This window comes from Anolis carolinensis, chromosome 5 (assembly GCF_035594765.1).
Source record: "Anolis carolinensis isolate JA03-04 chromosome 5, rAnoCar3.1.pri, whole genome shotgun sequence".
Lineage (NCBI taxonomy): Eukaryota > Metazoa > Chordata > Lepidosauria > Squamata > Dactyloidae > Anolis > Anolis carolinensis.
Genome location: NC_085845.1, coordinates 133,383,931 through 133,409,429, shown reverse-complemented (window position 1 = coordinate 133,409,429; position 25,499 = coordinate 133,383,931). Strand labels below are relative to the sequence as shown.

The following is a 25,499-nucleotide window of genomic DNA, read 5'->3' as shown; positions in this document are numbered from 1 at the left end:
CAGACCTCTGAAGATGCTGGCCACAGATGCGGGTTAAACGTCATGGCCTTACATCCCAAAAAACTCACAGAAACCCGGAACGGTTACTCTTTGCCTACTCTTTAAGTTTTAGTGTGATAAGGCCCAAAGTCATGGTGAAGCATGTGCAAACTATGTAGCATGTTTAAGCATGTAATGGGAAAACCTCACTTTCTACAAGTGAGGTTTTATAAGTTCAGGAAAAGTAAGAGACAACACTGAATAAGACGTTAATGTACCCACTTTCTCTGCACTCTCTCTTGAGATTCGGAAACTGAGCATCATTTGTTTTTGTTTTCACTCCTACTCAAAGCACAGTGACATCCTCTAACTATAAGAAAAGCCTGATTCATGTTCATTATACCTGGCTGTAAACAAGCCTGCAAGGTATAATAAATCCTTCAATTATTGCCCTGTTAAGTTTGCACTCCTACATTTCCAGAAAATTAGCAAAAATTAACGTTGATGCCAATCAATTTCAGCACTGAGCAAAGAATATGAAAATCAATAATTCCTTTCAATGGCAGCAAAATATTTAACTAAATGCTTTTGGTATTGATATAGGTTGAGTATCCCAAATGAAATGTTTGTGACCAGCTGTCTGAATACATGCATTTCCGAATGCATGTATTTGTGTGTGTGTGTGTGTGTGTGTGTGTATACACACACACACACACACACACACACACATACATATACCTACCTACTCCTAATTCATAGATCCTCTCCAGCGTTGGAGAGAGACATGAGACATTATCTAGTACTTCTGTTGCCTATGAGAAGGCAAGGAGGCCTGTATGAGAGTTGCCATAAGAGGTTCTATCTGGCCTCTATGGCAGTGGCTGACTGTGAGGAAACAACAGAAGGTAGGTCAGAAAAGAACAGCACTCAACCTCTTGCTACCTGCCACCTGCCAGCCAACTCTAAAAAGAAAAAAAAATGTGGAAGGAGAGAAGCACAAAAGGGAAGATGAAATGTATCTCATGTAAATCCATGCCTCCTGCCATTTCACACATCACACAGTCCCTCTCCAGTCTCATGTGAGACGTGAGGTTGGTGAGAGAATAAAGATCTGAGAGACAAACAAGCAAGTGCCACTTTGAAGGAAGAAGTGAGTCGCTGGGAGCAAAAGGTTTCAGACTTTGGTAGTTTTCAGATTTCCATAATAAGGGGCACACACTGTGGTTGTATTGCTTCCTGAATATCTTTTTTATACATACCAGTCTCAAAGGAAAGTGTTTGCCGACCAGCCTGTGTCCACTTCCTTGAGAATTAATCATAATTTTTTCAGTGGACTTTACTCCAAAATAATTGCACTTAAGATCATGAATGCTAGTCTCGATGAAATAAATGGAATTTGGGTTAATTTATTCCTGTTGATTTCAACACAATTTTGTATGTTACAAGATTTGACTACATTTGGATCACTATCTTCCTTATAGAAACTGTCTGGACACATACTTTTAATATACATATTTAAGTATGACAAAGAGCAATGACCAATCTCAATAAAATAGTGAAGAGTAGAGACATCATACTGGCAATTAAGGTCTGCATAGTTAAAGCAGTATTCCCCATAGTAACCTATGGATGCAAGAGCTGGACCATAAGGAAGGCTGAGCGAAGGTAGATAGATGCTTTTGAATTGTGGTGTTGGAAAATTCTGAGAGTGCCTTGGACCACAAGAAGAACAAACCAGTCCATACCCCAGGAAAAAAAGTCTGACTGCTCACTGGAGGGATGGTTATTAGAGGCAAAGATGAAGTACTTTGTCCACATAATGAGAAGACAGGAAAGCTTGGAGAAGACAATGATGCTGGGGAAAATGGAAGAAAAAAGGAAGAGGGATTGACCAAGGGCAAGATGGATGGATATTATCCTTGAAGTAACTGGCTTGACTTGAAGGAGCTGAGGGTAGTGACAACCGACAGGGAACTCTGGAGTGGGCTGGTCTATAAGGTCACAAAGAGTCAGAAGTGACTGAACAAATAAACAATAATAACAACAAGTAGTATGCCAATGTCAAATAATGAGTGTTGAATTCACGGGTTTCATGCATCAATTGCAACATGTGGAGCACCCCGATGGCGCAGTGAATTAAACCCTTGTGCCGGCAGGACTGCTGACCCAAAAGTCAGTGGTTCGAATCCAGTGATAGCACAGATGAGCTCCCTATATCAGCTCCAGCTCTCCATGCAGGGACATGAGAGAAGCCTCCCACGAGATGGTAAATCATCAAACATCCAGACATCCCCTGGGCAACATCCTTGCAGATGGCCAATTCTCTCACACTAGAAGTCACTTGCAGATTCCCAAGTTGCTCATGACACACAAAAAATTGTGACATGCAACTATTCGTTCTAAAGTGGTATACCAAGTTTAATACTGCACAAATGTAGCACACACATGCTTGTTTCAAGCAAATTTCATACATCACTTTTCAAAACAGAAGACTGATCCAACAAGTCCAACCGATTTCAATTATGCATCACTGTGGAGGTGCAGATATCTATTCCCCGTGTCAATATGCACAGTTCTCTTAGTTGGACAGACACTTTATTGTTGACCAAAACTATTAATTCCAAATTAACATCTTAACCAGTAAGCAAGTGACAAGGCAGCGTCTAATAAAAGTAACTGAAATGCTCTGAAATTCCTCAGCAATGTGAAACAAGAGTTTTCATCCAGTTCCCAACCTGAAATCAACAACCCTTGTCTCACTCCCAGTTTCCCCTATAAAATACATTTAGGATATTGACACAAAATGAATTCTTTAGAATGATTACAATCTCTGTAAGTAAGACAGCTGAATTATTGTCTGATCAGAAATGTGTACCCAGAAACAGCCGAGAATGCTATAATTTTTTCTCACATGAAACGCTGGGTAAGATCAAACAAACCTATGTATTTTTCATCCATCCAAATGCAGTAACTGGGGCAACGTACCCACCCAGTGGAGGACAGTGGCAGAATCTCAGAACCTAAATTATTTAAACACACACATGCCAAGTTGCATTATGTTTGCTTAAATCAGTACCCTATTAGGAGCAACACATGTTCGTGGGCTGCAGATGAGCAAGGGAATATGGCAAGAAAAAATAATTGCCAATCATGCTTTGAATGCACAAGAAAGGTTGTCTGCATTGCTATTGTAACCCATTAGTTTATCAGTATCTCTGCAAGATAAAATGCGTACATGATAAAAACATTTCCTCTCTGCTAGAATTCAGACTTGTATAGGGGAAAAGGTTTCAACAGAGAAAAAATGGTTATGGTTGCAATCCTTTTGACACTTAATTAGGAGCAGATCCTTTTGATTTCAGTGGGATTCAAAGTAAAACAGGGATGGGATCAATTGTTATTTCTGTTCGACTGCAAGACCCAGCAACCCTCACCATTGTAGCTAATGGCTATACTGGCAAGAAATCCTAGGAGCTGCAACCCAAAAGCACACATGATTTCCAACACTGAAATAAGCAAACAAAGGATTCTGCTGTACAGCATTAGTTTCCCCAGCATATTAGTTCCCAACACTCACAGAAAAAATTACAGGCAAAATATGCATTGCTTGAAAGGTCAAAAGAGGCAGATGAACCCTTAGGTGCTAGAAGGCAAAGTATCCAATGACCCAAATGGAACCTAAACATTGCTCTGTGTGTGGTTATAGAGAAAAGATTGGTCCAATATTTATTAGGGCAGATCAACAACATTTTGCTGTTTGAGCTGAAGATCAGAATAGTAATACTTCCATCAATTCTGCATTAGAATTTGTAACTACAGAAGCTGGCCCAACTGGCAGTTGAATCTTCCTTCAACACAAATAATGACACAACATCCTTCACTGCAGCTGAGGATAGAGGACTAACAGGAAATGAACACCAGGTTGCTTAGAATACATAGCTCAGAGAGGAAATCCCAGTAAGTTGCTTTCCTTTCCCTAGCCCCCCCTCCCCCCCCCCACACACACACACGTGTGTGTGTTTGTCACCTGAAGCAAATGCATAGAATTGACTCTGGACTCAGCAAGTAACAGTAGCTTTCAGTGCTAGCCCTTACTTTGGCATTATTGTAAGAACACGGCAATACACTATTCATGATGGTACCTTTAACAAAATGAAGACATACTGCAGAGAAAAAGAAACTTCTGAAGGGGATCATGTGGAATCAAGAAGTAGGACCAGAGCATACTTGACTTCCTCAGCCCAATGTTTCACCTTGAAGTTTGCCTATGAAAGATTGCTAAGAACCAGAGCTGGGGAAGGGGATATATTTAGATTACAATAACCCGAAACTGGGAGTTGTAGTACAAAGCAGTTTTTTCAAATTTTGCTGAGATCCAAGTGTTGGTCTATATCAGTGATTCTCAACCTTCCTAATGCCATGGCCCCTTAATGTAGTTCCTCTTGTTGTGGTGTCCCCCAACCATAAAATTATTTTGTTGTTATTTCATAACTGTAATTTGGCTACTGTTATGAATTGTAATGTAAATATCTGATATGCAGGATGAATTTTCATTCACTGGACCAAATTTGGCACAAAAACCCGATATGCCCAAATCTGAATACTGGAGAGGGGTTGGGGGGATTGATTTTGTCATTTGGGAGTTGTAGTTGCTGGGATATATTTCACCTACAATCAAAGAGCATTCTGAACTCCTCCAACAATGGAATTGAACCAAACTCGGCACACAGAACTCCCTTGACCAACAGGAAATACTGGAAGGATTTGGTGAGCATTGATCTTGAATTTTGGAGTTGGAGTTCACCTACATCCAGAGAGCACTGTAGACTCAAAAATGATGAATCTGGACCAAACTTGGCACGAATACTCAATATGCCCAAATGTGAACACTCGTAGAGTTTAGAACAAATAGACTTTGACATTAACAGACTTTAACAGATTAGAGAGATGGGACGAAACTAACAAAATGAAGTTCAACAGGGACAAATGCAAGATACTTCACTTCGGCAGAAAAAATGAAATGCAAAGATACAGAATGGGCGATGCCTGGCTCTACAGCAGTACGTGTGAAAAAGATCTTGGTGTCCTTGTGGACAACAAGTTAAACATGAGCCTACAATGTGATGCAGCAGTGAAAAAAGCCAATGGGATTCTGGCCTGCATAAATAGGGGTATAGCATCTAGATCCAGGGAAGTCATGCTCCCCCTCTGTTCTGCCTTGGTCAGGCCACACCTGGAATACTGTGTCCAATTCTGGGCACCGCAATTGAAGGGAGATGTTGACAAGCTGGAAAGCGTCCAGAGGAGGGCGACTAAAATTAGCAAGGGTCTAGAGAACAAACCCTGTGAGGAGCGGGTATGTTTAGCCTGCAAAAGAAAAGGCTGAGAGGAGACATGATAGCCATATACAAATATGTGAGAGGAAGTCATAGGGAGGAGGGAGCAAGCTTGTTTGCTCCTGCCCTGCAGACTAGGACACGGAACAATGGCTTCAAACTACAGGAAAGGAGATTCCACCTGAACATCAGGAAGAACTTCCTGACTGTGAGAGCTATTTGGCAGTGGAACTCTCTGCCACGGACTGTGATGGAGGCTCCTTCTTTGGAGGCTTTTAAGCAGAAGCTGGATGGCCATCTGTCGGGGGTGCTTTGAATGAGATTTTCCTACTTCTTGCAGGGGGTTGGACTGGATGGCCTGTGAGGTCTCTTCCAACTCTACGATTTTATGATTCTATGATTCTATGACATTTGGGAGTTGCAGTTCCTGGGATTTATAGTTCACCTACAATCAAGAAGCCCCTCAAACCCCACCAGCAATAGAATTGGGCCAAACTTCCCACACAGAACCCCCATGGCCAACAGAAAATACTGGAGGGATTTGGGAGAAACTGACCGTGATTTAGAGGAGATATAGTTCACCTACCTCCAATCATAGCAGGAGGGCTTTTGGTGGGAGGATTCGCCATCCGTTTCCAAAAGGAAGAGAAGGACAGGAACAGAGATCTGCTGCCTTCTCTGCCAAAGGGATTCCTAAGACCATCAGAAGTATGTGTTTTCTGATGGTCTTTGGTGACCTCTCTGAGACCCCCCTTGCGACCCCGTGAGAGATCCCGACCCCCAGGTTGAGAAACGCTGGTCTATAGCATTGTCTGTCTCAGTACTTGGTATGATGGCTATGAGTCTGGAAACCAGGGCTTGAATCCCTGCTCATTTATGAAAGCCCACTGAGCAATCCTGAGCAAATCATACACCCTCAGCCTCAGAAAACCCTATGATAAATTTGCCTTAGAATCACCATATGTTGGAAACAACTTGAAAGCATACAATAAGGCATGCAAGAACAACAAGCACTTAAGGTGTACTTCCTACCCATAAGGATTAACTCTCAGACCTGACAAACGTAAACCAGAATTAAGATTTAAATCCTTCAAAAAGATCCAAACATAATGCTCCAGGATTCTTCCCTCCTACTTATTAAAGGCATTTTGTGAAATTTATAATTAAAATCTTAGAAAGATTTCTCGTCCTTTGCCAGCAACAGTGTTACAGCAATTAAATGGGTAAGTAGAAGCTTTCTCCAGAGGGAGTAGCATGTGACCCTCTATTGATTAAGACTGCCATGGAATGTTATTTGCAATCTCATTGCATAATGAAAATCAGGAAGTTGCTGTCATGCTTTCAGAAGACAAATTACTGCTATCTGAGACAATTCATAGGCGTCTTTCCATCTCGCTCTTCTCTAGTAACAGCTAATGCATGTTCTACAGGGATTAGTTTCTTAAATCAGACTCCTTTGCTGCCTTCTGTACTAAAAATTAGGGAGAGCTGTAATCCAGGTGACCCAGGATTACAGTGGAGGTTATGTGACCATAACGGCTACTGCTGCTTCAGATATATGGGTTTTTTAATAAGATACTATAGACTTTAGAGGAAGGGACAGGCAATTAAAGGTAGATACCTACAAAAAGTGATGTGACATTTACTTTAAAAGGGAATAGTAATCAAGAGTGACTCAGAACAGAGTGTTTCATTTATTTGTTTTAAACCACTATTCAGATAGAGCAGTTTCAAATCTTGTGGGTACTACAAATTTACATAAGTGAAGGACTCATTTCTTATCCCTACCCAGAGCGAATTAATTCAATTGATTGTGCTTTATTTAAAGACACTTACAAGGCGAAGCTTTTTACAAAATTCTATATAAAATATGGTGAATATAGAACTCAGCTATACCTGAAGTTAAGGCATTTGTTAGATGACCACCATTTTTCATCCAGATCTGCCACACTGGTGTTGTGCACTCTGGTTCCCCAGAAAATAGATGTAAAGATACTTGGATTTAGGGCCCATTCAGACAGAGCCAAAAAATGTGCAAGCTTGCACGATTTTGTTTCTCACACCCACCTTCTCTTGGCGCGTCATTTCTGTGTACCAGGAGACCTTCAGCAGCAGTGTAATGGCAGCCCTATAAGTTAGTTTCTCTTTTTGGGGAGGTTTAAAGGATTTTGGGGAGGGGTGTGGGTGTCTCCCAGTCCTCCCAGAAGATTCTGGGAGGGCATATAAACACACACATATACACACACTCAGGAAAGCACAAGCTTTCTGGGGTGTGTGCAGACTGTAATGCGAGCCCAATCGGTTTTCTCAAACCCGATTGTGCCCGCATTAAAGTCCTGTCTGGAACTGCCCTAAGGTACAAGAGGGTGGATTTCAGTTGAACATAAAGAGAAACTTCTCAGTGGCAAGATTAGTAAATATTGCATCTGGTGGGTTTCTCTGCAGTGGATGGTATAAGCTCTTGATGTTATACAATGAGAAAGGAATTCTACTAAGTGGTCAATGTGGCCTCTTTCCTCTGTATGGCTTTAAAATATTGTACTCCATTTGTGGGCCTGTGCCCTATTGAAACTGAGCAGAGTTTCATTTCCCACAGTTTATTTTATCCCCACAAAAAACAATCAATTAACAAGAACCAGGATATAGTAAGGTCAATCACAGACAAGCTCCTTGGCACATAGTGAACTTTGCATTCAATATACCATTGTCTATTTAGTTACCATCAAGCAGAATTTTAAAAATCAAATCCAGGATACATAATCAGCTTTAGCTGAGTTTATTGATTAGGACTCCGTCATCTGTCTACAATGCTTGACAAGTCTAATCATGACAGGTTTACCTTTCCACTGTTGATGCTCTAGGACTTAATAAAGTATTTAACGAAGGCCATGAATAATATGTCAACACAATTGTTGTTCTGAAATGATCTGCTGAGATTTGTCTGGGGGAAAAATTATAACCTTGCAGAAATTAAAGAAGAGACTAAATTTCTCAAAGAAGCAATGACACTTCATTATATTTAATTCAGTTGGACACACGGATCAATATATGTTGCATTCCAAGCACATATGGCTATTTAAAGAACCTCCCTGGCCCTCGTACAAGCAGATTTGTGCAAAACACTTGCATCTGATTGTTCGGTAATTGTGTTATCAGATAAAGCCAGTCTAGTAGAATGTACAATTAAATTCAGAAAACTGCATCAGTGAATACACTTAAGTATTGGTCAATGCAGATGCTTCAGATAAATGATTCATTAAGTTCTTATGCTCCAAGTTCTGCAGGCAAATATCTGCAGTAGCAATTGGAAAGTTTAAGTCTAAATGATTTCCATTCTGGGGAGTGATACTAATATATTTCTAGAGACACACAGACAGACTATCACTATCACAACTATAGAGACATCTCATGTAGCACAATCAGGTCTGTTCCTACCAATTTTGAGTTGCTGTTTCCTAGTTACAAAAAAGTTAAATGAATAGAAGATGGTGTGTCCTACATCAGGAATTAACACTGCCAGTAAACTGGGAGTGCATCTACACTGTAGAATTAATGCAGTTTGATACCACTTTAACTGCCATATCTGAGTGGTGTGGAATCTCAAGAGTTGTAGTTTTGCAAGACCACTAGTCTTCTCTGCCAAAGAGTCCTGGTGCCTCACCAGACTACAACTCCCAGGATTCTATTTCTTTGATCCATAGCCATTAAAATAGTGTCCAATTGCATTAATCCTATACTGTAGATGCACCCCGAGTGAGATGAGCAAAGAGCCAAAGTAGAAAATTCACCAATCCATCTGCATTGACATTCAACTGACTCACCTGGCTTGCTCAGAGACCTTTCAGTTATGCCCACCCTTGCCACTGTCTTAGGGCCAGGAAAAGGATGGCACAATATCTATACCTCTTTCCATAAAGAAAGGAAAGACAATGATACCCCAAGGGAAGGAGAATACAACAGCAACATTCCTCCATTTCCATTGCTTAAATTGTTTCTTCTAATATTTAAACCAAGATATTATACAATGAAGTTTCAATTTTAATACATTATATCCAATGCAATTGAGAATACTTCGCAAAAAATGTGTTTTCGCTTAGCATTGCCATTAGCAACTTCTTTTTTATTGAAAGTCAGATCTTTGAATTTATCATGTGGATATATCACACCCACAGCTAAATCACTTAGTATTTCTTTTTGTTGTGTGTCACAGATTAAAGGAAGAATAAAAGCGCACTTACCTTGAAAAGTCTTAAAATATTAGCCACCATGATGGACACAGAACTTGCAGCTGCTCCTATCACCCCGGTTATCTTGTCTGGCTTAGTGAAAATAGGCGGGTCTCCATTAGCACATTTCACATCAGATCCATCTTTCTCTATCAAAGCTTGCACAAATGTCAAGGACTGCTCCAAAGCATACGTGTCCCTGGAACAAGTGTCTAGAATCCGGACACCCAAGGAGACATTGGCAAGTAGATCTGGGTCCTTATTGATTTGATCGATTGAATAGAGCATTGCCTCAAGCCGGTGGATCCCTTTTTCCTTCTTGAGCTCCCCACAAGGTACTCCTCTCTCCCCCTTTGCATGGACAGGGAAGAGTCCTCCCAAAATGATATCTCCATCGAGTCGAATGGAGTGGGCATATTCCTGGCCATGAGTTCCTTGCATCATCGGGAGTATCCACCAGAATTTGGCGGCGAACAGGAAGAAACAGTGGCAGGAAACCAGATGCTTGTCTTCGTAGACCATTTTTCCTAAAGGCAGTGTTGCTCTCCAAGGCCCAGATCTTCTTGTTAGAGGAGGAAGTGGACAATTTGAAGCTTCCCTTTCTGAAGGCTACCATCAGTGCCCAGTGACGCAGAATATAGAACCATGCAGTAGATAGAAAAGAAGGGTGGTGGTGGTAGTGGTGATTATGTAGAAGTTTTAAAGAGGTCTCTCACAAAAAGAATCCATTTGGATATGTGTTATCATGTATTACCTTGCTTATTCTAAGTTTTCCGTGACTGCAGACTGACATTAGTATAAGCACTCCCAAAGCTGAGAAGAGGTCACCAATTCACACTCTTGGGTTGCATCTTGCAATTGAGATACTCCTGAAATATCATGGAGAGAGAAAAATGGTTTAGTCAAACTGTCTTATATTTTCCATTAAGCAATTTTTATTTTTCAGATCCCCTCCTTTGACCTTTAGCCCTTTATTTTCTCTGTGGATTACTCGATCATAACTTTCCATATCATTATATGCACATATGATTTCACTTTGACAGAAATGTTAATGCAGCTAAGATATCACCTGGCTAGAAGCCTTACTTTCAGTTTAAAGGTGGCATGATTATTCAAACGTTTTCCTAACTAGAGATAATTTCAAGTTAATGATGCCCATCTAGCCCAGGGGACATGAGATGAAACGTGTCATTTCAGAAGCTAGCAAAGCCAAGGAAAGAAAATGCTCAACACATTCATACTACACATTTTATTCAATCATTTTTCCCACTTCTACATGATACCCAAAGTCACCCAGGTGGAAGAATAACATTAGCGTAGCTGAACTCCATAGAAAACCCTATCCAATGGTGTTTGAACCAACATGTCCACTGAAGCATATTGAAATGCACTCAACAGTACATCCTTTAGTGGCATCCTTTAGACTGTGTGGCTATTAAGCACTGGTGCTTGCTATTTGTTTTTGAATCAATACATTTTGTGTTTGAGGAGTTCCATCATTAAAATGGGGTCCTATCCAATAAAGTTTGATCAGATGAAATCATGAAGGTGTTTTGGCATTCCAGTGCCCTGAACTACAGTAGAGTCTCACTTATCCAACATAAACAGGCTGGCAGAACGTTGGATAAGAGAAAATGTTGGATAATAAGGGGAGATCAAGGAGAAGCCAATTAAACATCAAATTAGGTTATGATTTTACAAATTAAGCACCAAAACATCATGTTATACAACAAATTTGGCAGGAAAAGTAGTTCAATATGCAGTAATGCTACGTAGTAATTACTGTATTTACGAATTTAGCACCAAAATATCACAATGTATTGAAAACATTGACTACAAAAATGCGTTGGATAATCCAGAACTTTGGATAAGCGAATGTTGGATAAGTGAGACTCTACTGTATTTTCTTTCTGACCACATCTACTAAAGGCCTTACATTATGGTGTTTCACTAACATCTATCCATATATATAAGCTATTCACCTACTTCAATACATTTTGTTGCAACAATGGAATAATGGTTCAATCCAGACATAGTCATACTTGGTGAAATCCAACTGAATTCAACCTCATAACACTGCCATACTTTATATCATGGATGTAAATCATATAGTCCATGAGTCATCTATGATAGTTGAAAAGGGGGTCCAGAATAATATTTGGGACGTCTATCGAGTTCCCAAAGGCCATGGCATCGCCTTCACACTTTGTGAGTCAAAACAGTTGTTTCTGCCACCAAAACAAATTGCAAAGGTTATGTGAATGCATGCTTTTAGGGATGCTATTCATTCTGAAACAGTCCAACCACCATGCTCAAAACATACCCCTAGATAGCCAAGGATGCAACAAAATGTCCTATAAAGTTCTGGAGGAACCAAAAGTCTGGTAGTGGACTCCAGAGGATGCTATTCCACAGTTCAAATAATCTTAAACTTGATCCTATCTTCCTTTTTTGTGGTAATGGTGCTCCATGCAGTCATGACAGCCACATGACCTTGGAGGCATCTATGGACAATGCCGGCTCTTCAGCTTAGGGATGGAGATGAGCACTAACCCCAGAATCAGACACGACTAGACTTAATGTCAGGGGAAAACCTTTACCTATATGATCAAGCCACATAAAACCTCATTCCCCCATTCATCCAAGATTCTACTATGACTATAATAAAAACTATTTCTGGATTTTTGAAATGAATCAAATGTATAACAAATATTATAGTAGAGCCAGTAAATTAGTTGCATATCACATTCCACTGTACTGAAATCACTGAGATATATGTGCAGCTATATTTCTTCTAAGTAGTCTAGGTTTGCAACTGCAGGATTAGTCAAAAGAAAGGATGGAGCTTTTTTCATGTTGTATTGCTGTTAATCTTATTACCTTAATAAGTGTTCTATGTTTCCTGTGGTCAGTGCAATGCTCGACCTCATTTTACAGTAGAACTGAAGGCATGTCCTCACATTACCTTAATATTATGGAAGTACTGCCACCTGGGACCAAGCAGCACTGCTTGTGAAACAATCCTGTCTTCCAACTTTTTCACATGCCTTCCCTTGTGCCAGCATTGTTTGAGCAATGTAAAAAGAGACCAAATAGAGGGAATTTATACACTGCTCAATAATACGAGATGTCTAAATTTCATAGTGCCATCCAGATGTTATATTACAACTTTCAGTATATCCCGCCAGCTTGACCATTAGGGATAATAATAGGAATTGGAATACAGGACATATTGATAGTTACAGAATGCTGATTTAAAGTTCCTATCCAATAGATTACCAAGCATGTGTTGACTCTCAGTTCCATTAACTCAGTTTTCATGACCTACAAAATAATTTGATGGTCCCACAGTTGGATGTGATGGTCTGCAAGGTACCATGGAGTAGCTACTACCTCTCAATTACTCTTGTCCCAGTATTTAACATTTCTCTAGTTAAATTTTAATAGAACAGTAGAATTATACACAGGTGACTGTTTCAAAGCCTGCAGAAATTATTCATTCTGAAGTCTCATGTGTTCACAGTAAAAATATCTCACAGTGATCCAATAGCAAAATAAAGACTTGAAAATGAATCACATAAGGCTAGTGTGAACAACAGAGGATACATTTCAGCTATATTAAGGAACAGAGCATACAGGAGGGGTTTTTTTTACAAAAAAGATGTCATCATTCTCTCATTTTATTTGAATTTAGAAAGGTTAAACTTTTGGAAGATATGGTGAAGAACTCTGCCTTTCCATATGTTTTCCTTTCTTGCACCAACTACACCCAGTATCATCTGTAGGAATCTCTCATGCACGGGGTGACTATAATTTGAAGTTGTCTTGAAGGCATTTGATGACAAAAACAACAGGAACAATGGAGGAGGAGGCCGAAACATCCAGTGTAAGCCATATTTAATGATAGGGTTGTTGTGTGTTTTTCGGGCTTTATGGCCATGTTCCAGAAATATAATCTCCTGGTGTTTTGCTCACATCTATGGTAGGCATCCTCAGAGGTTGTGAGATATATACTTCACAACCTCTGAGAATGCCTACCATAGATGTGGACGAAATGTCAGGAGAGAATACTTCTGGATCATGGCCTTACAGCCCAGAAAACACAAAACAACCCTGTGATTCTGGCCATGAAAGCCTTCAACAACACACATTAATGATCATTGGGTCCCACCAAAATGTCTTCCTTGAGATATCAACTGATGTGGACTTTGACACACACTGACGCAAATTATTCTACTCGGATTATTTGCAAGTCTAGAACACAATCTGTGCTCATCATGATTCCATTTTAACGACTATGATTGTGAACTACATAATCCTGGTTTTATAGTCTTGGGAGATGCTAGAACTCTCTAGATGAGAATTGTGAATAAACTGCACATCCCAGGATTCCAGAAGATGTTGGCATGGCAGTTAAGGTGGAATCATAGTACCACAGTTGTCTGCTGTTGAAATGACCCTGAGGGCCCTTCCAGACAGGCCTTATATCCCAGAATCTGATCCCAGGTTTTCTGCTTTAGACCTGATTATATGAGTCTCCACTGCCAGATAATCTGGGATAAACAATAAACCTGAGATCAGATCCTGGGATACAGGGCCTGTATGGAAGGGCCCTGAATCTAAAGCATTTGTACTGGATTGCATATATATCCATATACATTGATGGTCATCAGTCACTTTTAACTTCTCAACATGTATAAAATACTGTATTGTTAACACTTCTATTATTAACAATAATCTCCTGCCATCACACAGGGAGCTGCTTGTGCGTATTATAAGCAGACAATGTCCAAACTTCCATATAGTAACTTTGCTTATAAAGAACTGCAGCATTAGATCTTTGAATAGATGCTACTTAATGTATTTTATTTTAAAATCACAAATGAAACTCAAGATGCAGAATGATAGAGTCGTCCTCTCCCCGACTGTATCTGACACTACCAGCACTTTTATGACCCAGTTCATTTTAGGAGCCAACCCAGGATTTTATCAAGCATGTTTGTTTTATGTGACCTCATTTGTTTTATGACTTGCTTTATTGTTGATTGATTTGTTTTATTGTTGTGTTTTATGTTGTCTGTTTTGCCTGGGCTTACCCCCATGTAAGCTGCCCTGAGTCCCATCGGGGAGATGGGGCGGGGTATAAAAATAAAATAATAATAATTATTATTATTATTATTATTATTATTATTAATTTTTTAATTACCATTGCTGTTTTTCAACTATAACTAGAACAGTAATTTAAAAATGGTGAGAAAAGCAACTGAAATTGGTCACCTAGCAAATATAGGTTCCTGTCCTATGTTGTCAGTGAGTTAGCTCTGCTGACCAAAAAATAGAGCTAAGTAGAGCAGGTTACTTTTCAGCCTTCTGAAAGCAAGATGGTTAATGCGGATGTTGTGGTCTCTTCTATCCCTTCACTAATTCCCATAGTCTGTGTGAAGGTCTGAGAGATCAAGCTAGCCCCCACCCTCCAAACTTTCCGCACACAATTGAAGACATGGCTTTTTCCAACAAGCCTTTGACCATATTTAGATTCTTTACAAATATATATGAGGACCTTCAGATTCTTCATCAAGCACTTTACAAGACTGAGATCGATTACTGTTGTTTTTACTTGCAGCAGTCACTGTAGTTTACTGTTTTAATCAGGAGACATTGTGAAGTTGTGATGTTTATGTTGGCTGCTTACTGTTTTATGTTATTGTTTTTGCACTTTTTGTATTTTGCATGTTGCACCTCAAGTGCTTTGTAAGCTGCCCTAAGTCCCTCTGGGAGATGGTGGCAGGATATAAATAAAGTTATTATTAAAATTATTATTAAGACTTACTGAAGTGAAACTCACTGTCATAACCAATACACATTCAATATCTCTCATTATCACACACACACAAACTTCCCTGCTGCTTTGCACATATTTCCTGGCTAGAACTTGGATATTATGCATTATAAGTTACTTGTGATGACATTAGTTTTGGGTGCGAATGAAAACATTACAAAATGTCTTTGGAAATCAACAAAATCACTAACAGCATTGTCTTGTCTCACATAAAAAAGTATTTTTTTCACTATTGGGGAAATAAAATGCTTGCTCGGAGCCAGCATGGTGTACAGGACAGTGAACTATGACTCTGGAAACCAGGATTCAAATCTCCACGCACCCATAAAAACTCACTGGGTGACCTTGGACAAGTTACATTCTCTCAGCCTCAAATAAAAGCAAAAGCAAACCCTCTCTGAACAAATCTTGTCAATAAGACACTGTGATAGTGTTCCCTTCAGGTCATTTCCATAAACTGGAAACAACTTGAAGATATAATAATTTCTTAGGGCACTTGGAGTTTTATTTTGTCAAGTTTAAAACATTTTCTTACTTTCTTAGTTGGGTTTTATTTTACAAGATAAGATAAAGGTTTCCCCTGATGTTAAGTCTAGTCGTGTCTGACTCTGGGGGTTGGTGCTCATCTCCATTTCTAAGCCGAAGAGTCGGCATTGTCCATAGACACCTCCTAGGTCATGTAGCCAGCATGACTGCGTGGAGTGCTGTTACCTTCCCACAGAAGTGTCACCTATTGCTCTACTCACATTTACATGTTTTCGAACTGCTATGTTGTCAGAAGCTGGAGCTAATAGCGGGAGCTCACCACACCTCCCAGATTTGAACCTCTGATGTTTCTGTCAGCAAGTTCAGCAGCTCAGTGGTGTAACTCGCTGCACCATCAGGGGCAAGATAATTAAAAGTAACAAAAAACAACAAGCAAATAACATAATGAATTATCACTTGCAACATTTTGCAACTACAGTAGAGTCTCACTTATCCAACATAAACGGGCTGGCAGAATGTTGGATAAGCAAATATGTTGGATAATAAGGAGGGATTAAGGTAAAGCCTATTAAACATTGAATTAGGTTATGATTTTACAAATTAAGCACCAAAACATCATGTTATACAACAAATTTGACAGAAAAAGTAGTTCAATACTCAGTAATGCTATGTAGTAATTACTGTATTTACGAATTTAGCACCAAAATATCATGATGTATTGAAAACATTGACTACAAAAATGCATTGGATAATCCAGAACGTTGGATAAGCGAGTGTTGGATAAGTGAGACTCTACTGTATTGAGTTATATACTGTTGGAATGCTATGAACTACTATGATTTTTTTAAATAACTTTGCAAGGGACTTTTTTTCAGGAGACGATTCCTATAACTGCCTTGACTGCATAGGTCAATGCATCCTACTTTTTATAGCCAGTGATATGATTCCGTTCAGTTACCCAAAAGTAAAGACCCTGAAAATCCCACCACCTCTGAATAAAGAGTTAAAAAATATGTTCCATTTAGAAAATCACAAAATATTATTTCTAGGATATGAAAATTATGAACTACCAGCTTTCATAGGAGACTGCTCGCTGTTTCTGTGTTAATTATATTTCTGGGTGTGCCTTCTCTTGGCATAAGATTTTATGCCGGGAATAAATGAATGATCCAATGAGTGCAAAGATATGAAAGAATTAACCACCTCCTGTGGACTCAAGAGGGAAAAAGCATCGTAGCAATTAGTCATTCAGAGTCATACGAGCAGCTCCTTTGCAGGTTTTAATACCTTGGGCTTCCATTTTTCATGGACTTATTTCTCCTAGCACCCTGTAGTTTTCTAATACATAGTGTGGGAATTAATGGTATAGGCTTGGGCAGGACAACTGTGATAGGACTGGGGTGAGGTGGAGAAATTCCACTGGGACCTATACAGGCTGAATATATATATGAATGAATGAAGTGGCCAGAAGTGCATTCTTGGTTTTGAAAAAAAAAATTATAGAGTATTTTAAAAGATGAATTGCATCCTTTGGTAGGTTTCTGAGACAGCAATTTAATGCTTTTTTGGACAGAAAAAAGGATAGTCCTTGAAGCCTGGAAGGACAAAACAGCACTGGATGCCACCCAGTAGCCCTAGAGCTACATTTTGCCCACTCCTAGCTCAATCTAAAGTAGGGGAAGTTGAGTTATGGGAAAAGGTTTGTGGGTTTGGAAGTGGAATTATGCAATGTAGACAAAAGAAAAACCTTTGATACTCTAGAAATATGCATTCCAATTTATATGATGTGGGGAACTGGAAATGCTCCCCCAACCTCTATATGAGAGGAATGAGTAATGTGAAGGCACGCTGGGGGAAATGGCTATCTATAGGTCTGGCTACCCAAGCGGTGTTCGGTTTACCCTTTAATTATACCTCAAACCCCACTCTTGAAGCTGGTTAAAGATAACCAAAAATGTGTTTATTTAACACAGGAAACAGTCCTTTTACTGTATTAGAAATAATATGAGGTAAAAATCACTGAAATTATACAGAAATAAAACTATATTGATAGAGAATGAAGGTTATAAAGACTATAAAGGATAAGCACACAAGCTATGAGGAAACTATAAGGCAAGGACTATAGGGTACATACAAGGCTATGATAAGCACTATCTATAATGACTCTGAGGTAAACTATAAGGTAAGTACAAGGCTATGATAAGCACTATCTATCATGACTCTGAGGTAAACTATAAGGTAAGTACAAGGCTATGATAAGCGCTATCTATAATGACTCTGAGGTAAACTATGAGGTAAGTACAAGGCTATGATAAGCACTATCTATAATGACTCTGAGGTAAACTATAAGGTAAGTACAAGGCTATGATAAGCACCATCTATCATGACTCTGAGGTAAACTATGAGGTAAGTACAAGGCTATGATAAGCGCTATCTATAATGACTTTGAGGTAAACTATGAGGTAAGTACAAGGCTATGATAAGCACTATCTATAATGACTATAAGGTATAATAACTATATGGTAAGTACATGAGGTAAGTATTTCACTATCAGGTAAGTACGTGATTTATGTTGCCTGTTTGAATTGCCAGGTCAAAGAACCCAGACCAAATTCTAAGACCTCTCTCTAAGAGGTTTTACTCAGGAATGCCAAATGGAGGGAAAAAGGCCTCTAGAGATTAGCTCCCAGGCTGAACCATCTCATCCAAACCTACAGGGGAGTCCCAAGCTCCACCCCCAAAATGAGAGCCAATGGAACAGTCCTCCCAAGAACAGCAACCAGGAAATAAGCAAGAGAGGGAAAGCCAAGTAGGACAGCACAGGTAACATATTTGTGACCACTGGCTATAGCTGTTTTTTTCTCTCCTGGAAAGTCCCAAGGATCCAATGGCACATGGACTAACCCCACTGATCTGGATGTACACATCGTACCCATTCAGGATGGCAAATAATGAAAGCCGTCATTCAAAACATCTTGAGCAATAAGGATTCTTCATTCCGGTTCACAGAACTTTGATTAGGAATAAAAACTTGACACATGTGTTTGGTAGATTAATCAATATTCACCTTGATTGTTATTTTTTATCATGTCAGAAGTGAATTGAGAATATACTGCAAGTCACTTCTGGTGTGAGAGAATCGGCCATCTACCAAGACATTGCGCAGGAGATGCCCGGATGTGTTACCATCCTGTGTGAGACTTCTCTCATGTCCCCACATAAGAAGCTGGGGCTCACAGACAGGAGCTCACCCTGTCTCACAAATTCGAACTGCAGCTGGCACAAGAGTTTAACCCATTGTACCACCACGGCTTGATTGTTATATGGAAATTAATTCCTATTAGAGAAGACAGTAAGGTAATGCTCTAGGTCCTGCAAGTTAGACTCCAGCAAAACATGGAGTGAGAGTTGCCAGATGTACAAGCTGGGTTTCGAAAAGGAATGAGAGACCAAATTGTCAATATCTGCTGGATAATAGGGAAAGGTAGGAAGTTTCAGAAAAATATCTATTTCTGTTTTATTGACTACTAGCTGTGCCCGGCCACGCGTTGCTGTGGCGAAGTTTGGTGGTATGGGAAATAAAATATTGAGGAACTGGTTGTAGTTAAGGTAAAGGGTAAAGGTTTTCCCCTGACATTAAGTCCAGTGGTGTCTGACTCTGGGGGTTGGTGCTCATCTCCATTTCTAAGCCGAAGAGCTTAGAAGGTTGTCCATAGACACCTCCAAGGTCATGTGGCCGGCATGACTGCATGGAGCGCCGTTACCTTCCCGTTGGAGCAGTACCTATTGATCTACTCACATTTGCATGTTTTCGAACTGCTGCCTGTCCCCTGGGCTGAGTGGGTTGCTAGGAGACCAAGTGGGCAGAGAATAGCCTTCTAACTCGCAGCAATTGGATAAAAACAATTATTCCTCTCCCTCTAATTAGGACTTTATTTTTCTTTTCTTTTTGTTGTATGAACGTAGAGGCATGGATGAGGGGTTGTGCTGTCAATTTTCGAGGTTGTGGGGTGTTTAGTTTTGTTGTTTTGTCCTAGGACGAAATTTCACTACCCTTTTACATATATATAGATTCTAAAGCCTTTGACTGTGTGGATCAAAATAAATTGTGGCAAGTCCTTCATGGTATGGGGATTCCAAGTCACCTTGTCTGTCTCCTGAGGAATCTGTATAATGATCAAGTAGCAACGTCAAGAAACCACAGAACAACAGACTGGCTCAAGATTGGGAAAAGAGTATGGCAGGGCTGTATATTCTCACCCTACCTATGCAACTTGTCATGCGATGTGCAGGGCTTAATGAATCCAAGGCTGGAGTTAAAATTGCTGGAAGAAACATTAACATCCTTAGGTATGCAGATGATACCACTCTGATGGCTGAAAGTGAGGAGGAGCTGAGGAGCCTTATCACCACGGTGCAAGAAGAAAGTGCAAAAGCTGGGCTGCAGTTAAACATCAAGAAAACCAAGATCATGGCAACCAGACTGATTGATGACCGGCAAATAGAGGGAGAAAATGTGGAGGCAGTGACATACTTTATATTTCTAGGTGCGAAGATCAGACTGAAGATGCAGACTGAAGCCAGGAAATCAGAAGACGTCTATTTCTTGGGAGGAGAGCAATGGCCAACCTCGATAAAATAGTGAAGAGTAGAGACATCACACTGGCAATGAAGATCCACATAGTTAAAGCAATGGTATTCTCCATAGTAACCTATGGATGCGAGAGCTGGACCATAAGGAAGGCTGAGCGAGGGAAGATAGACACTTTTGAACTGTGGTGTTGGAAGAACATTCTGAGAGTGCCTTGGACCGCAAGAAGATCAAACCAGTCCATACTCCAGGAAATAATGCCCACTAGAGGGAAGGATATTAGAGGCAAAGATGAAGTACTTTGGCCACATAATGAGAAGACATGAAAGCTTGGGAAGGCAATGATGCTGGGGAAAATGTAAGGGAAAAGGAAGAGGGGCCGACCAAGGGCAAGATAGATGGATTTTATCCTTGAAGTAACTGGCTTGACTTGAAGGAACTGGGGGTGGCAACAGTCAACTTTGGTGTGGGTTCATGAGGTCACGAAAAGTAGGAAGCGACTGAATGAATAAACAACAAGAGAAGACAGATTTACATTTAATGGCAAATTTGTTTATCTTTTGAAACTGCTGCCTATGTCTGATTTAGTGGGCTATCACTTGTACTGAAGAGCTAGACAGGACTGCATGATTCTTGCATTCTCTGTCCAAACATGCCAACTCTTGGCACCTGTAACGTGACAGACATGCCAATTTGCACTGCCAAATCATGTAAGGCACTGGTTATCAAATGCTATGTTCATTCCCACTGCCTTGTCCTGCCTTTGTGTTGTCAGAGAATTCTTGTTCAGTGTCAGCTGCTGCATTTCATGTCGCTGAGACAAAGAATCCGCCCTGGGTTTTTGCAACAATTTTAAAAAGAGCTTCCAAAATGCTTAACCTATTCTGGGCAAAGACGTCAGGTACCTTGGATAGCGCTCTGTGCTTCTGGTCCACAAACAGTTGATTCTGAAGCATGTGTTTCAACAATTCAAATCATTTAGTAAGTTTTCATATACTAAAAACAAAATGGGTTCCAGAGACACACTGGTCTTGCAGCACCTTAGAGATTGAGAGATTGAAGCTGGTAGTATTAGCTTTCATAGATGAAGTCTATTTCTTCAAGTGAATGGAGTGAAGTGTTTAGAGACAGGCTTTTACAGTGAATATCCAAACTAATCCAAAACGTCTGAGTATGCCCCTTCCTAGACACTCAACTCTATTCATATGAAGAAGTAGGCTTACTCTGTGAAAGTTGATACTATCAATGTGTTGTCAAAGGCTTTCATGGCCGGGATCACAGGGTTGTTGTAGGGTAGAACATGGCCATAAAGCCCAGAATACATACAACAACCCTTTGATACTATCAACTTAATTCTCTCATCAATGGCATACCTGGGGGGAGTGGGGCGAAGAGTGCCAACCACAACTTCAGAGGAGGTGACACCCCAATGACTCTCCATATAATTGTGCAGTGTTCAGCAGATACATGCATACCAGTTATTAAATAATCACCAAAAAAATTCATCAGGTAAACTTACACGTACTTTATCCATATACCCACAAGTCTACAATTCTATGCTGATTTGCTTTTTGAACCTTATAATAATGTGTGCATGCAACTCCAGCTAGAGTTGTCATGATTATCCAATTACAGTAGAGTCTCACTTATCCAACCTTCGCTTATTCAACGTTCTGTATTATCCAGAGCAATCTGCCTTTTAGTATTTAATAATAATAATAATAATAATAATAATAATAATAATAATAATAATAATAACTTTATTTTTGTACCCCGCCTCTACCTCCCCAAAGGGGACTCAGGGCGGCTTACATGGGGCCAAGCCCAAATAAAAACAATAGCAATATAAAACACAACAATAGACAAGAGACATGCAGAATTATAAAAATTTAAACATTAGCCAATAAAAACAAATGACAAGAACTAATAAAAACATGGATTAAAACAGATAGGTTGTAAAAGTAGACTGGGTAAAGTGCACCACATAAATATTGTAAACACAAGGTGACTGATAAAGTGCTGCAAATTCTTGGAAGTGCAAATTGGGATGGGAATAGGCCCTTTAATGTTTTTGTAGTCAATGTTTTCAATACATTGCAATGTTTTGGTGCTAAATTCGTAAATACAGTAATTACTACATAACGTTACTGTGTATTGAACTGCTTTTTCTGTCAATTTGTTGTTTTGGTGCTTAATTTGTAAAATCATAATTTGATGTTTAATAGGTTTTTCCTTAATTCCTTCTTATTATCCAACATTTTCGCTTATCCAACATTCTGCTGGCTCATTTATGTTGGATAAGCAAGACTCTACTGTACAATGACATTTCTAATCATGTGTTTTTTGTTAGACACATACTATAAGCATACATTTAACTGTTGCTCTTTTTTATAGTTGCTGATTTGGGCAAATTTTCTGTTACTTCAGCTATGATATTGTAGTGTAGTCTGGAATGGGAAGGGGTCCATGACAGCATGAGTTACCACTCTGGGTGACACCAACCCTAATGACTCCATTGTCTCCCAGTCTTTAAGATGCCACAAGATCTCTTTGCATATTGATATTCCAGACTAACACGGCTATGTCTTTGAATTCTATCCTTTTAGGTTCCAGATGTTTACTTTTATGATGGAAATTCAGTATAATGCTATTTTCATTGCAGTGGTCTATAATGTATTCCAGAAATATTGCATTATAAGTTATTTGTTTTCTGTTTTCCAGACAGGTTATAACCATTAACGTCTATGAATCATTATGTTCCTTCTTTGACAATACAGATGATCTAACTCTTTCATCCATGAACATTAAATGTGTATATAGTATTTTATTCCACTTTTGGGATTTCTTTATGATTCCACACACTATAAACGTCCATACATTAACTGTGTTTAGAAACATAAAGAAAGCCAATAAGCTGCATAAAGCACTGCATATACATTTTGATGCTCAGGCACCCAAGTGTTAGTTCATTCCTTCTGCCAAAAAAAAGGCACATATGATTTATTGCTGTTAATGGTGAAAACCTGTCTGGAGAAGGAAAAAACAAATTGCCTATAATGCATTATTTTTTGAATACGTCACAGTCTGATGCAATGAAAATTACATTACACTGAATTACTTTTCGGTTTTCTGTGTCATTGAATAAGTAAAAGCTTTCATTATACTCGATGGCAAATTCAACCCACATCCCTTTTGCTGTATTGATTAATATTAAATATTACAGCCATACAAATGCATTCTCGTCAGCTCCTGCAGCTAACAGAGAAATAATTTCATAAGCATGTATTTTCATTGTTATCAATGAATTTTTAAGGCAAATGAAAAAATATTGACCTGCTGTGCTATAAATTCTGACAGCCTCCTTTCATATTCAGACTTTGTATTCAAAGTGAAACCAAGTCCCTGTTGATTGTAAATCTAAATTGATCTAACTGTATTCCAGAATCATTAGAGGGGTTTAAAAAACTGTTGCAATTAGTGGTCATGTGTTAGGTTTTTCCAGCACTAAATGAATGTGCATGTTCAGAAGAAGGAATGTCATATATGAAGTCTAAATATATCGCTTACCATCAGCTCTATTGGTCATGGTTTCTAAAATTTGAAGTCCAAAAAATTTGGAAGACTAAATGTTTCCCATGCCTGCTACAAAGCCCTGTAGGAAATAACTATGGGAGACAAGGTCTTGTGTTGTCTTTCATTTCAAATATACAAAATATATTTATGTTTAATTTTAAACCAACACGTATCCCCTTTTAAAGTGTGTGGGACCATTGGCATTCCCTAAATTTGATATTTTTTTAGGAAACATATGACAGAAAGATGTTAAAGGGGGTCAAAAAACCAAGAGGAAGATGCTCCAGTCTAGCTAAGGAAATTCCCATGGATAAGTAAACTTTCGTGTAATATGTGTTAAAGTATATGGCTAAGTTGCAGTGGGATCATCACCGGGTATATAGGAATGTCTGTGTAGAATCATAGAATCATAGAATCATAGAATAGTAGAGTTGGAAGAGACCTCATGGGCCATCTAGTCCAACCCCCCGCTAAGAAGCAGGAAATCGCATTCAAAGCACCCCCGACAGATGGCCATCCAGCCTCTGCTTAAAAGCTTCCAAAGAAGGAGCCTCCACCACAGTCCGGGGGAGAGAGTTCCACTGCCGAACAGCCCTCACAGTGAGGAAGTTCTTCCTAATGTTCAGGTGGAATCGCCTTTCCTGTAGTTTGAAGCCATTGTTCCGTGTCCTAGTCTGCAGGGCAGCAGAAAACAAGCTTGCTCCCTCCTGCCTATGACTTCCCCTCACATATTTGTACATGGCTATCATGTCTCCTCTCAGCCTTCTCTGTGTTAAGAAAAAAACACCTCCGGGTTAACTACAACCACAGGCTAGGGTTGATCAGTTTGGGCGACTCCCAGAGGAGTATAACTGGGAAGAGTTTGTCCCATGAGTTGGGCTTACTTTGTGTTTGCTCCTGGAAGCCTTGCTGGAAGTTGAGCTTGCTGAACATTTGCTGGAAGCCTTGCCACTAAGCATAAAGCTTCTGACTGGCAGCAGCTCCATTTCATTCTGGGGAGTGTTTCTACATCCAAGGAACATTGGAAGATTTATTTCTATGGACTATGTGTGCATGTAATACACAAAAGGAATTGTGACCATACTGCTGATTGTGTTTTTTTTTTAATTCATTGCTGTGAATACTTAAGAGTAAAATTCTGTTTTTTGCATTCTTTATATTTGTGTTGGGGCCTCTGGTGGCACAGTGTGTTAAAGCGCTGAGCTGCTGAACTTGCGTACCAAAAGGTCCCAGGTTCAAATCCTGGGAGCGGAATGAGCGCCTGCTGTTAGCCCCAGCTCCTGCCAACCTAGCAGTTCGAAAACATGCAAATGTGAGTAGATCAATAGGTACCGCTCCGGTGGGAAGGTAATGGCGCTCCATGCAGTCATGCCAGCCACATGACCATAGATGTCTATGGACAACGCCGGCTCTTCAGCTTAGAAATGGAGATGAGCACCAACCTCCAGAGTCGGTCACGACTAGACTTA

At 39.7% G+C, this 25,499-nt stretch overlaps 1 protein-coding gene across 5 annotated transcripts in view; it reads right to left on the bottom strand.

The window, feature by feature from the left end:
* The window catches only part of grm8 (glutamate metabotropic receptor 8), a 713,612-nt gene that overhangs the window by 631,140 nt on the left and 56,973 nt on the right, over positions 1-25,499 (bottom strand). For all 5 annotated transcript variants that reach the window (XR_010006674.1, XM_062982302.1, XM_062982304.1 and 2 more), the window contains exon 2: positions 9,554-10,410. Coding sequence is in view for 4 of the 5 variants with exons in the window: in XM_062982302.1 (XP_062838372.1) it covers positions 9,554-10,063 (510 nt within the window). In the remaining variant the exon portion in view is untranslated. The remainder of the gene's footprint in view (positions 1-9,553; positions 10,411-25,499) is intronic.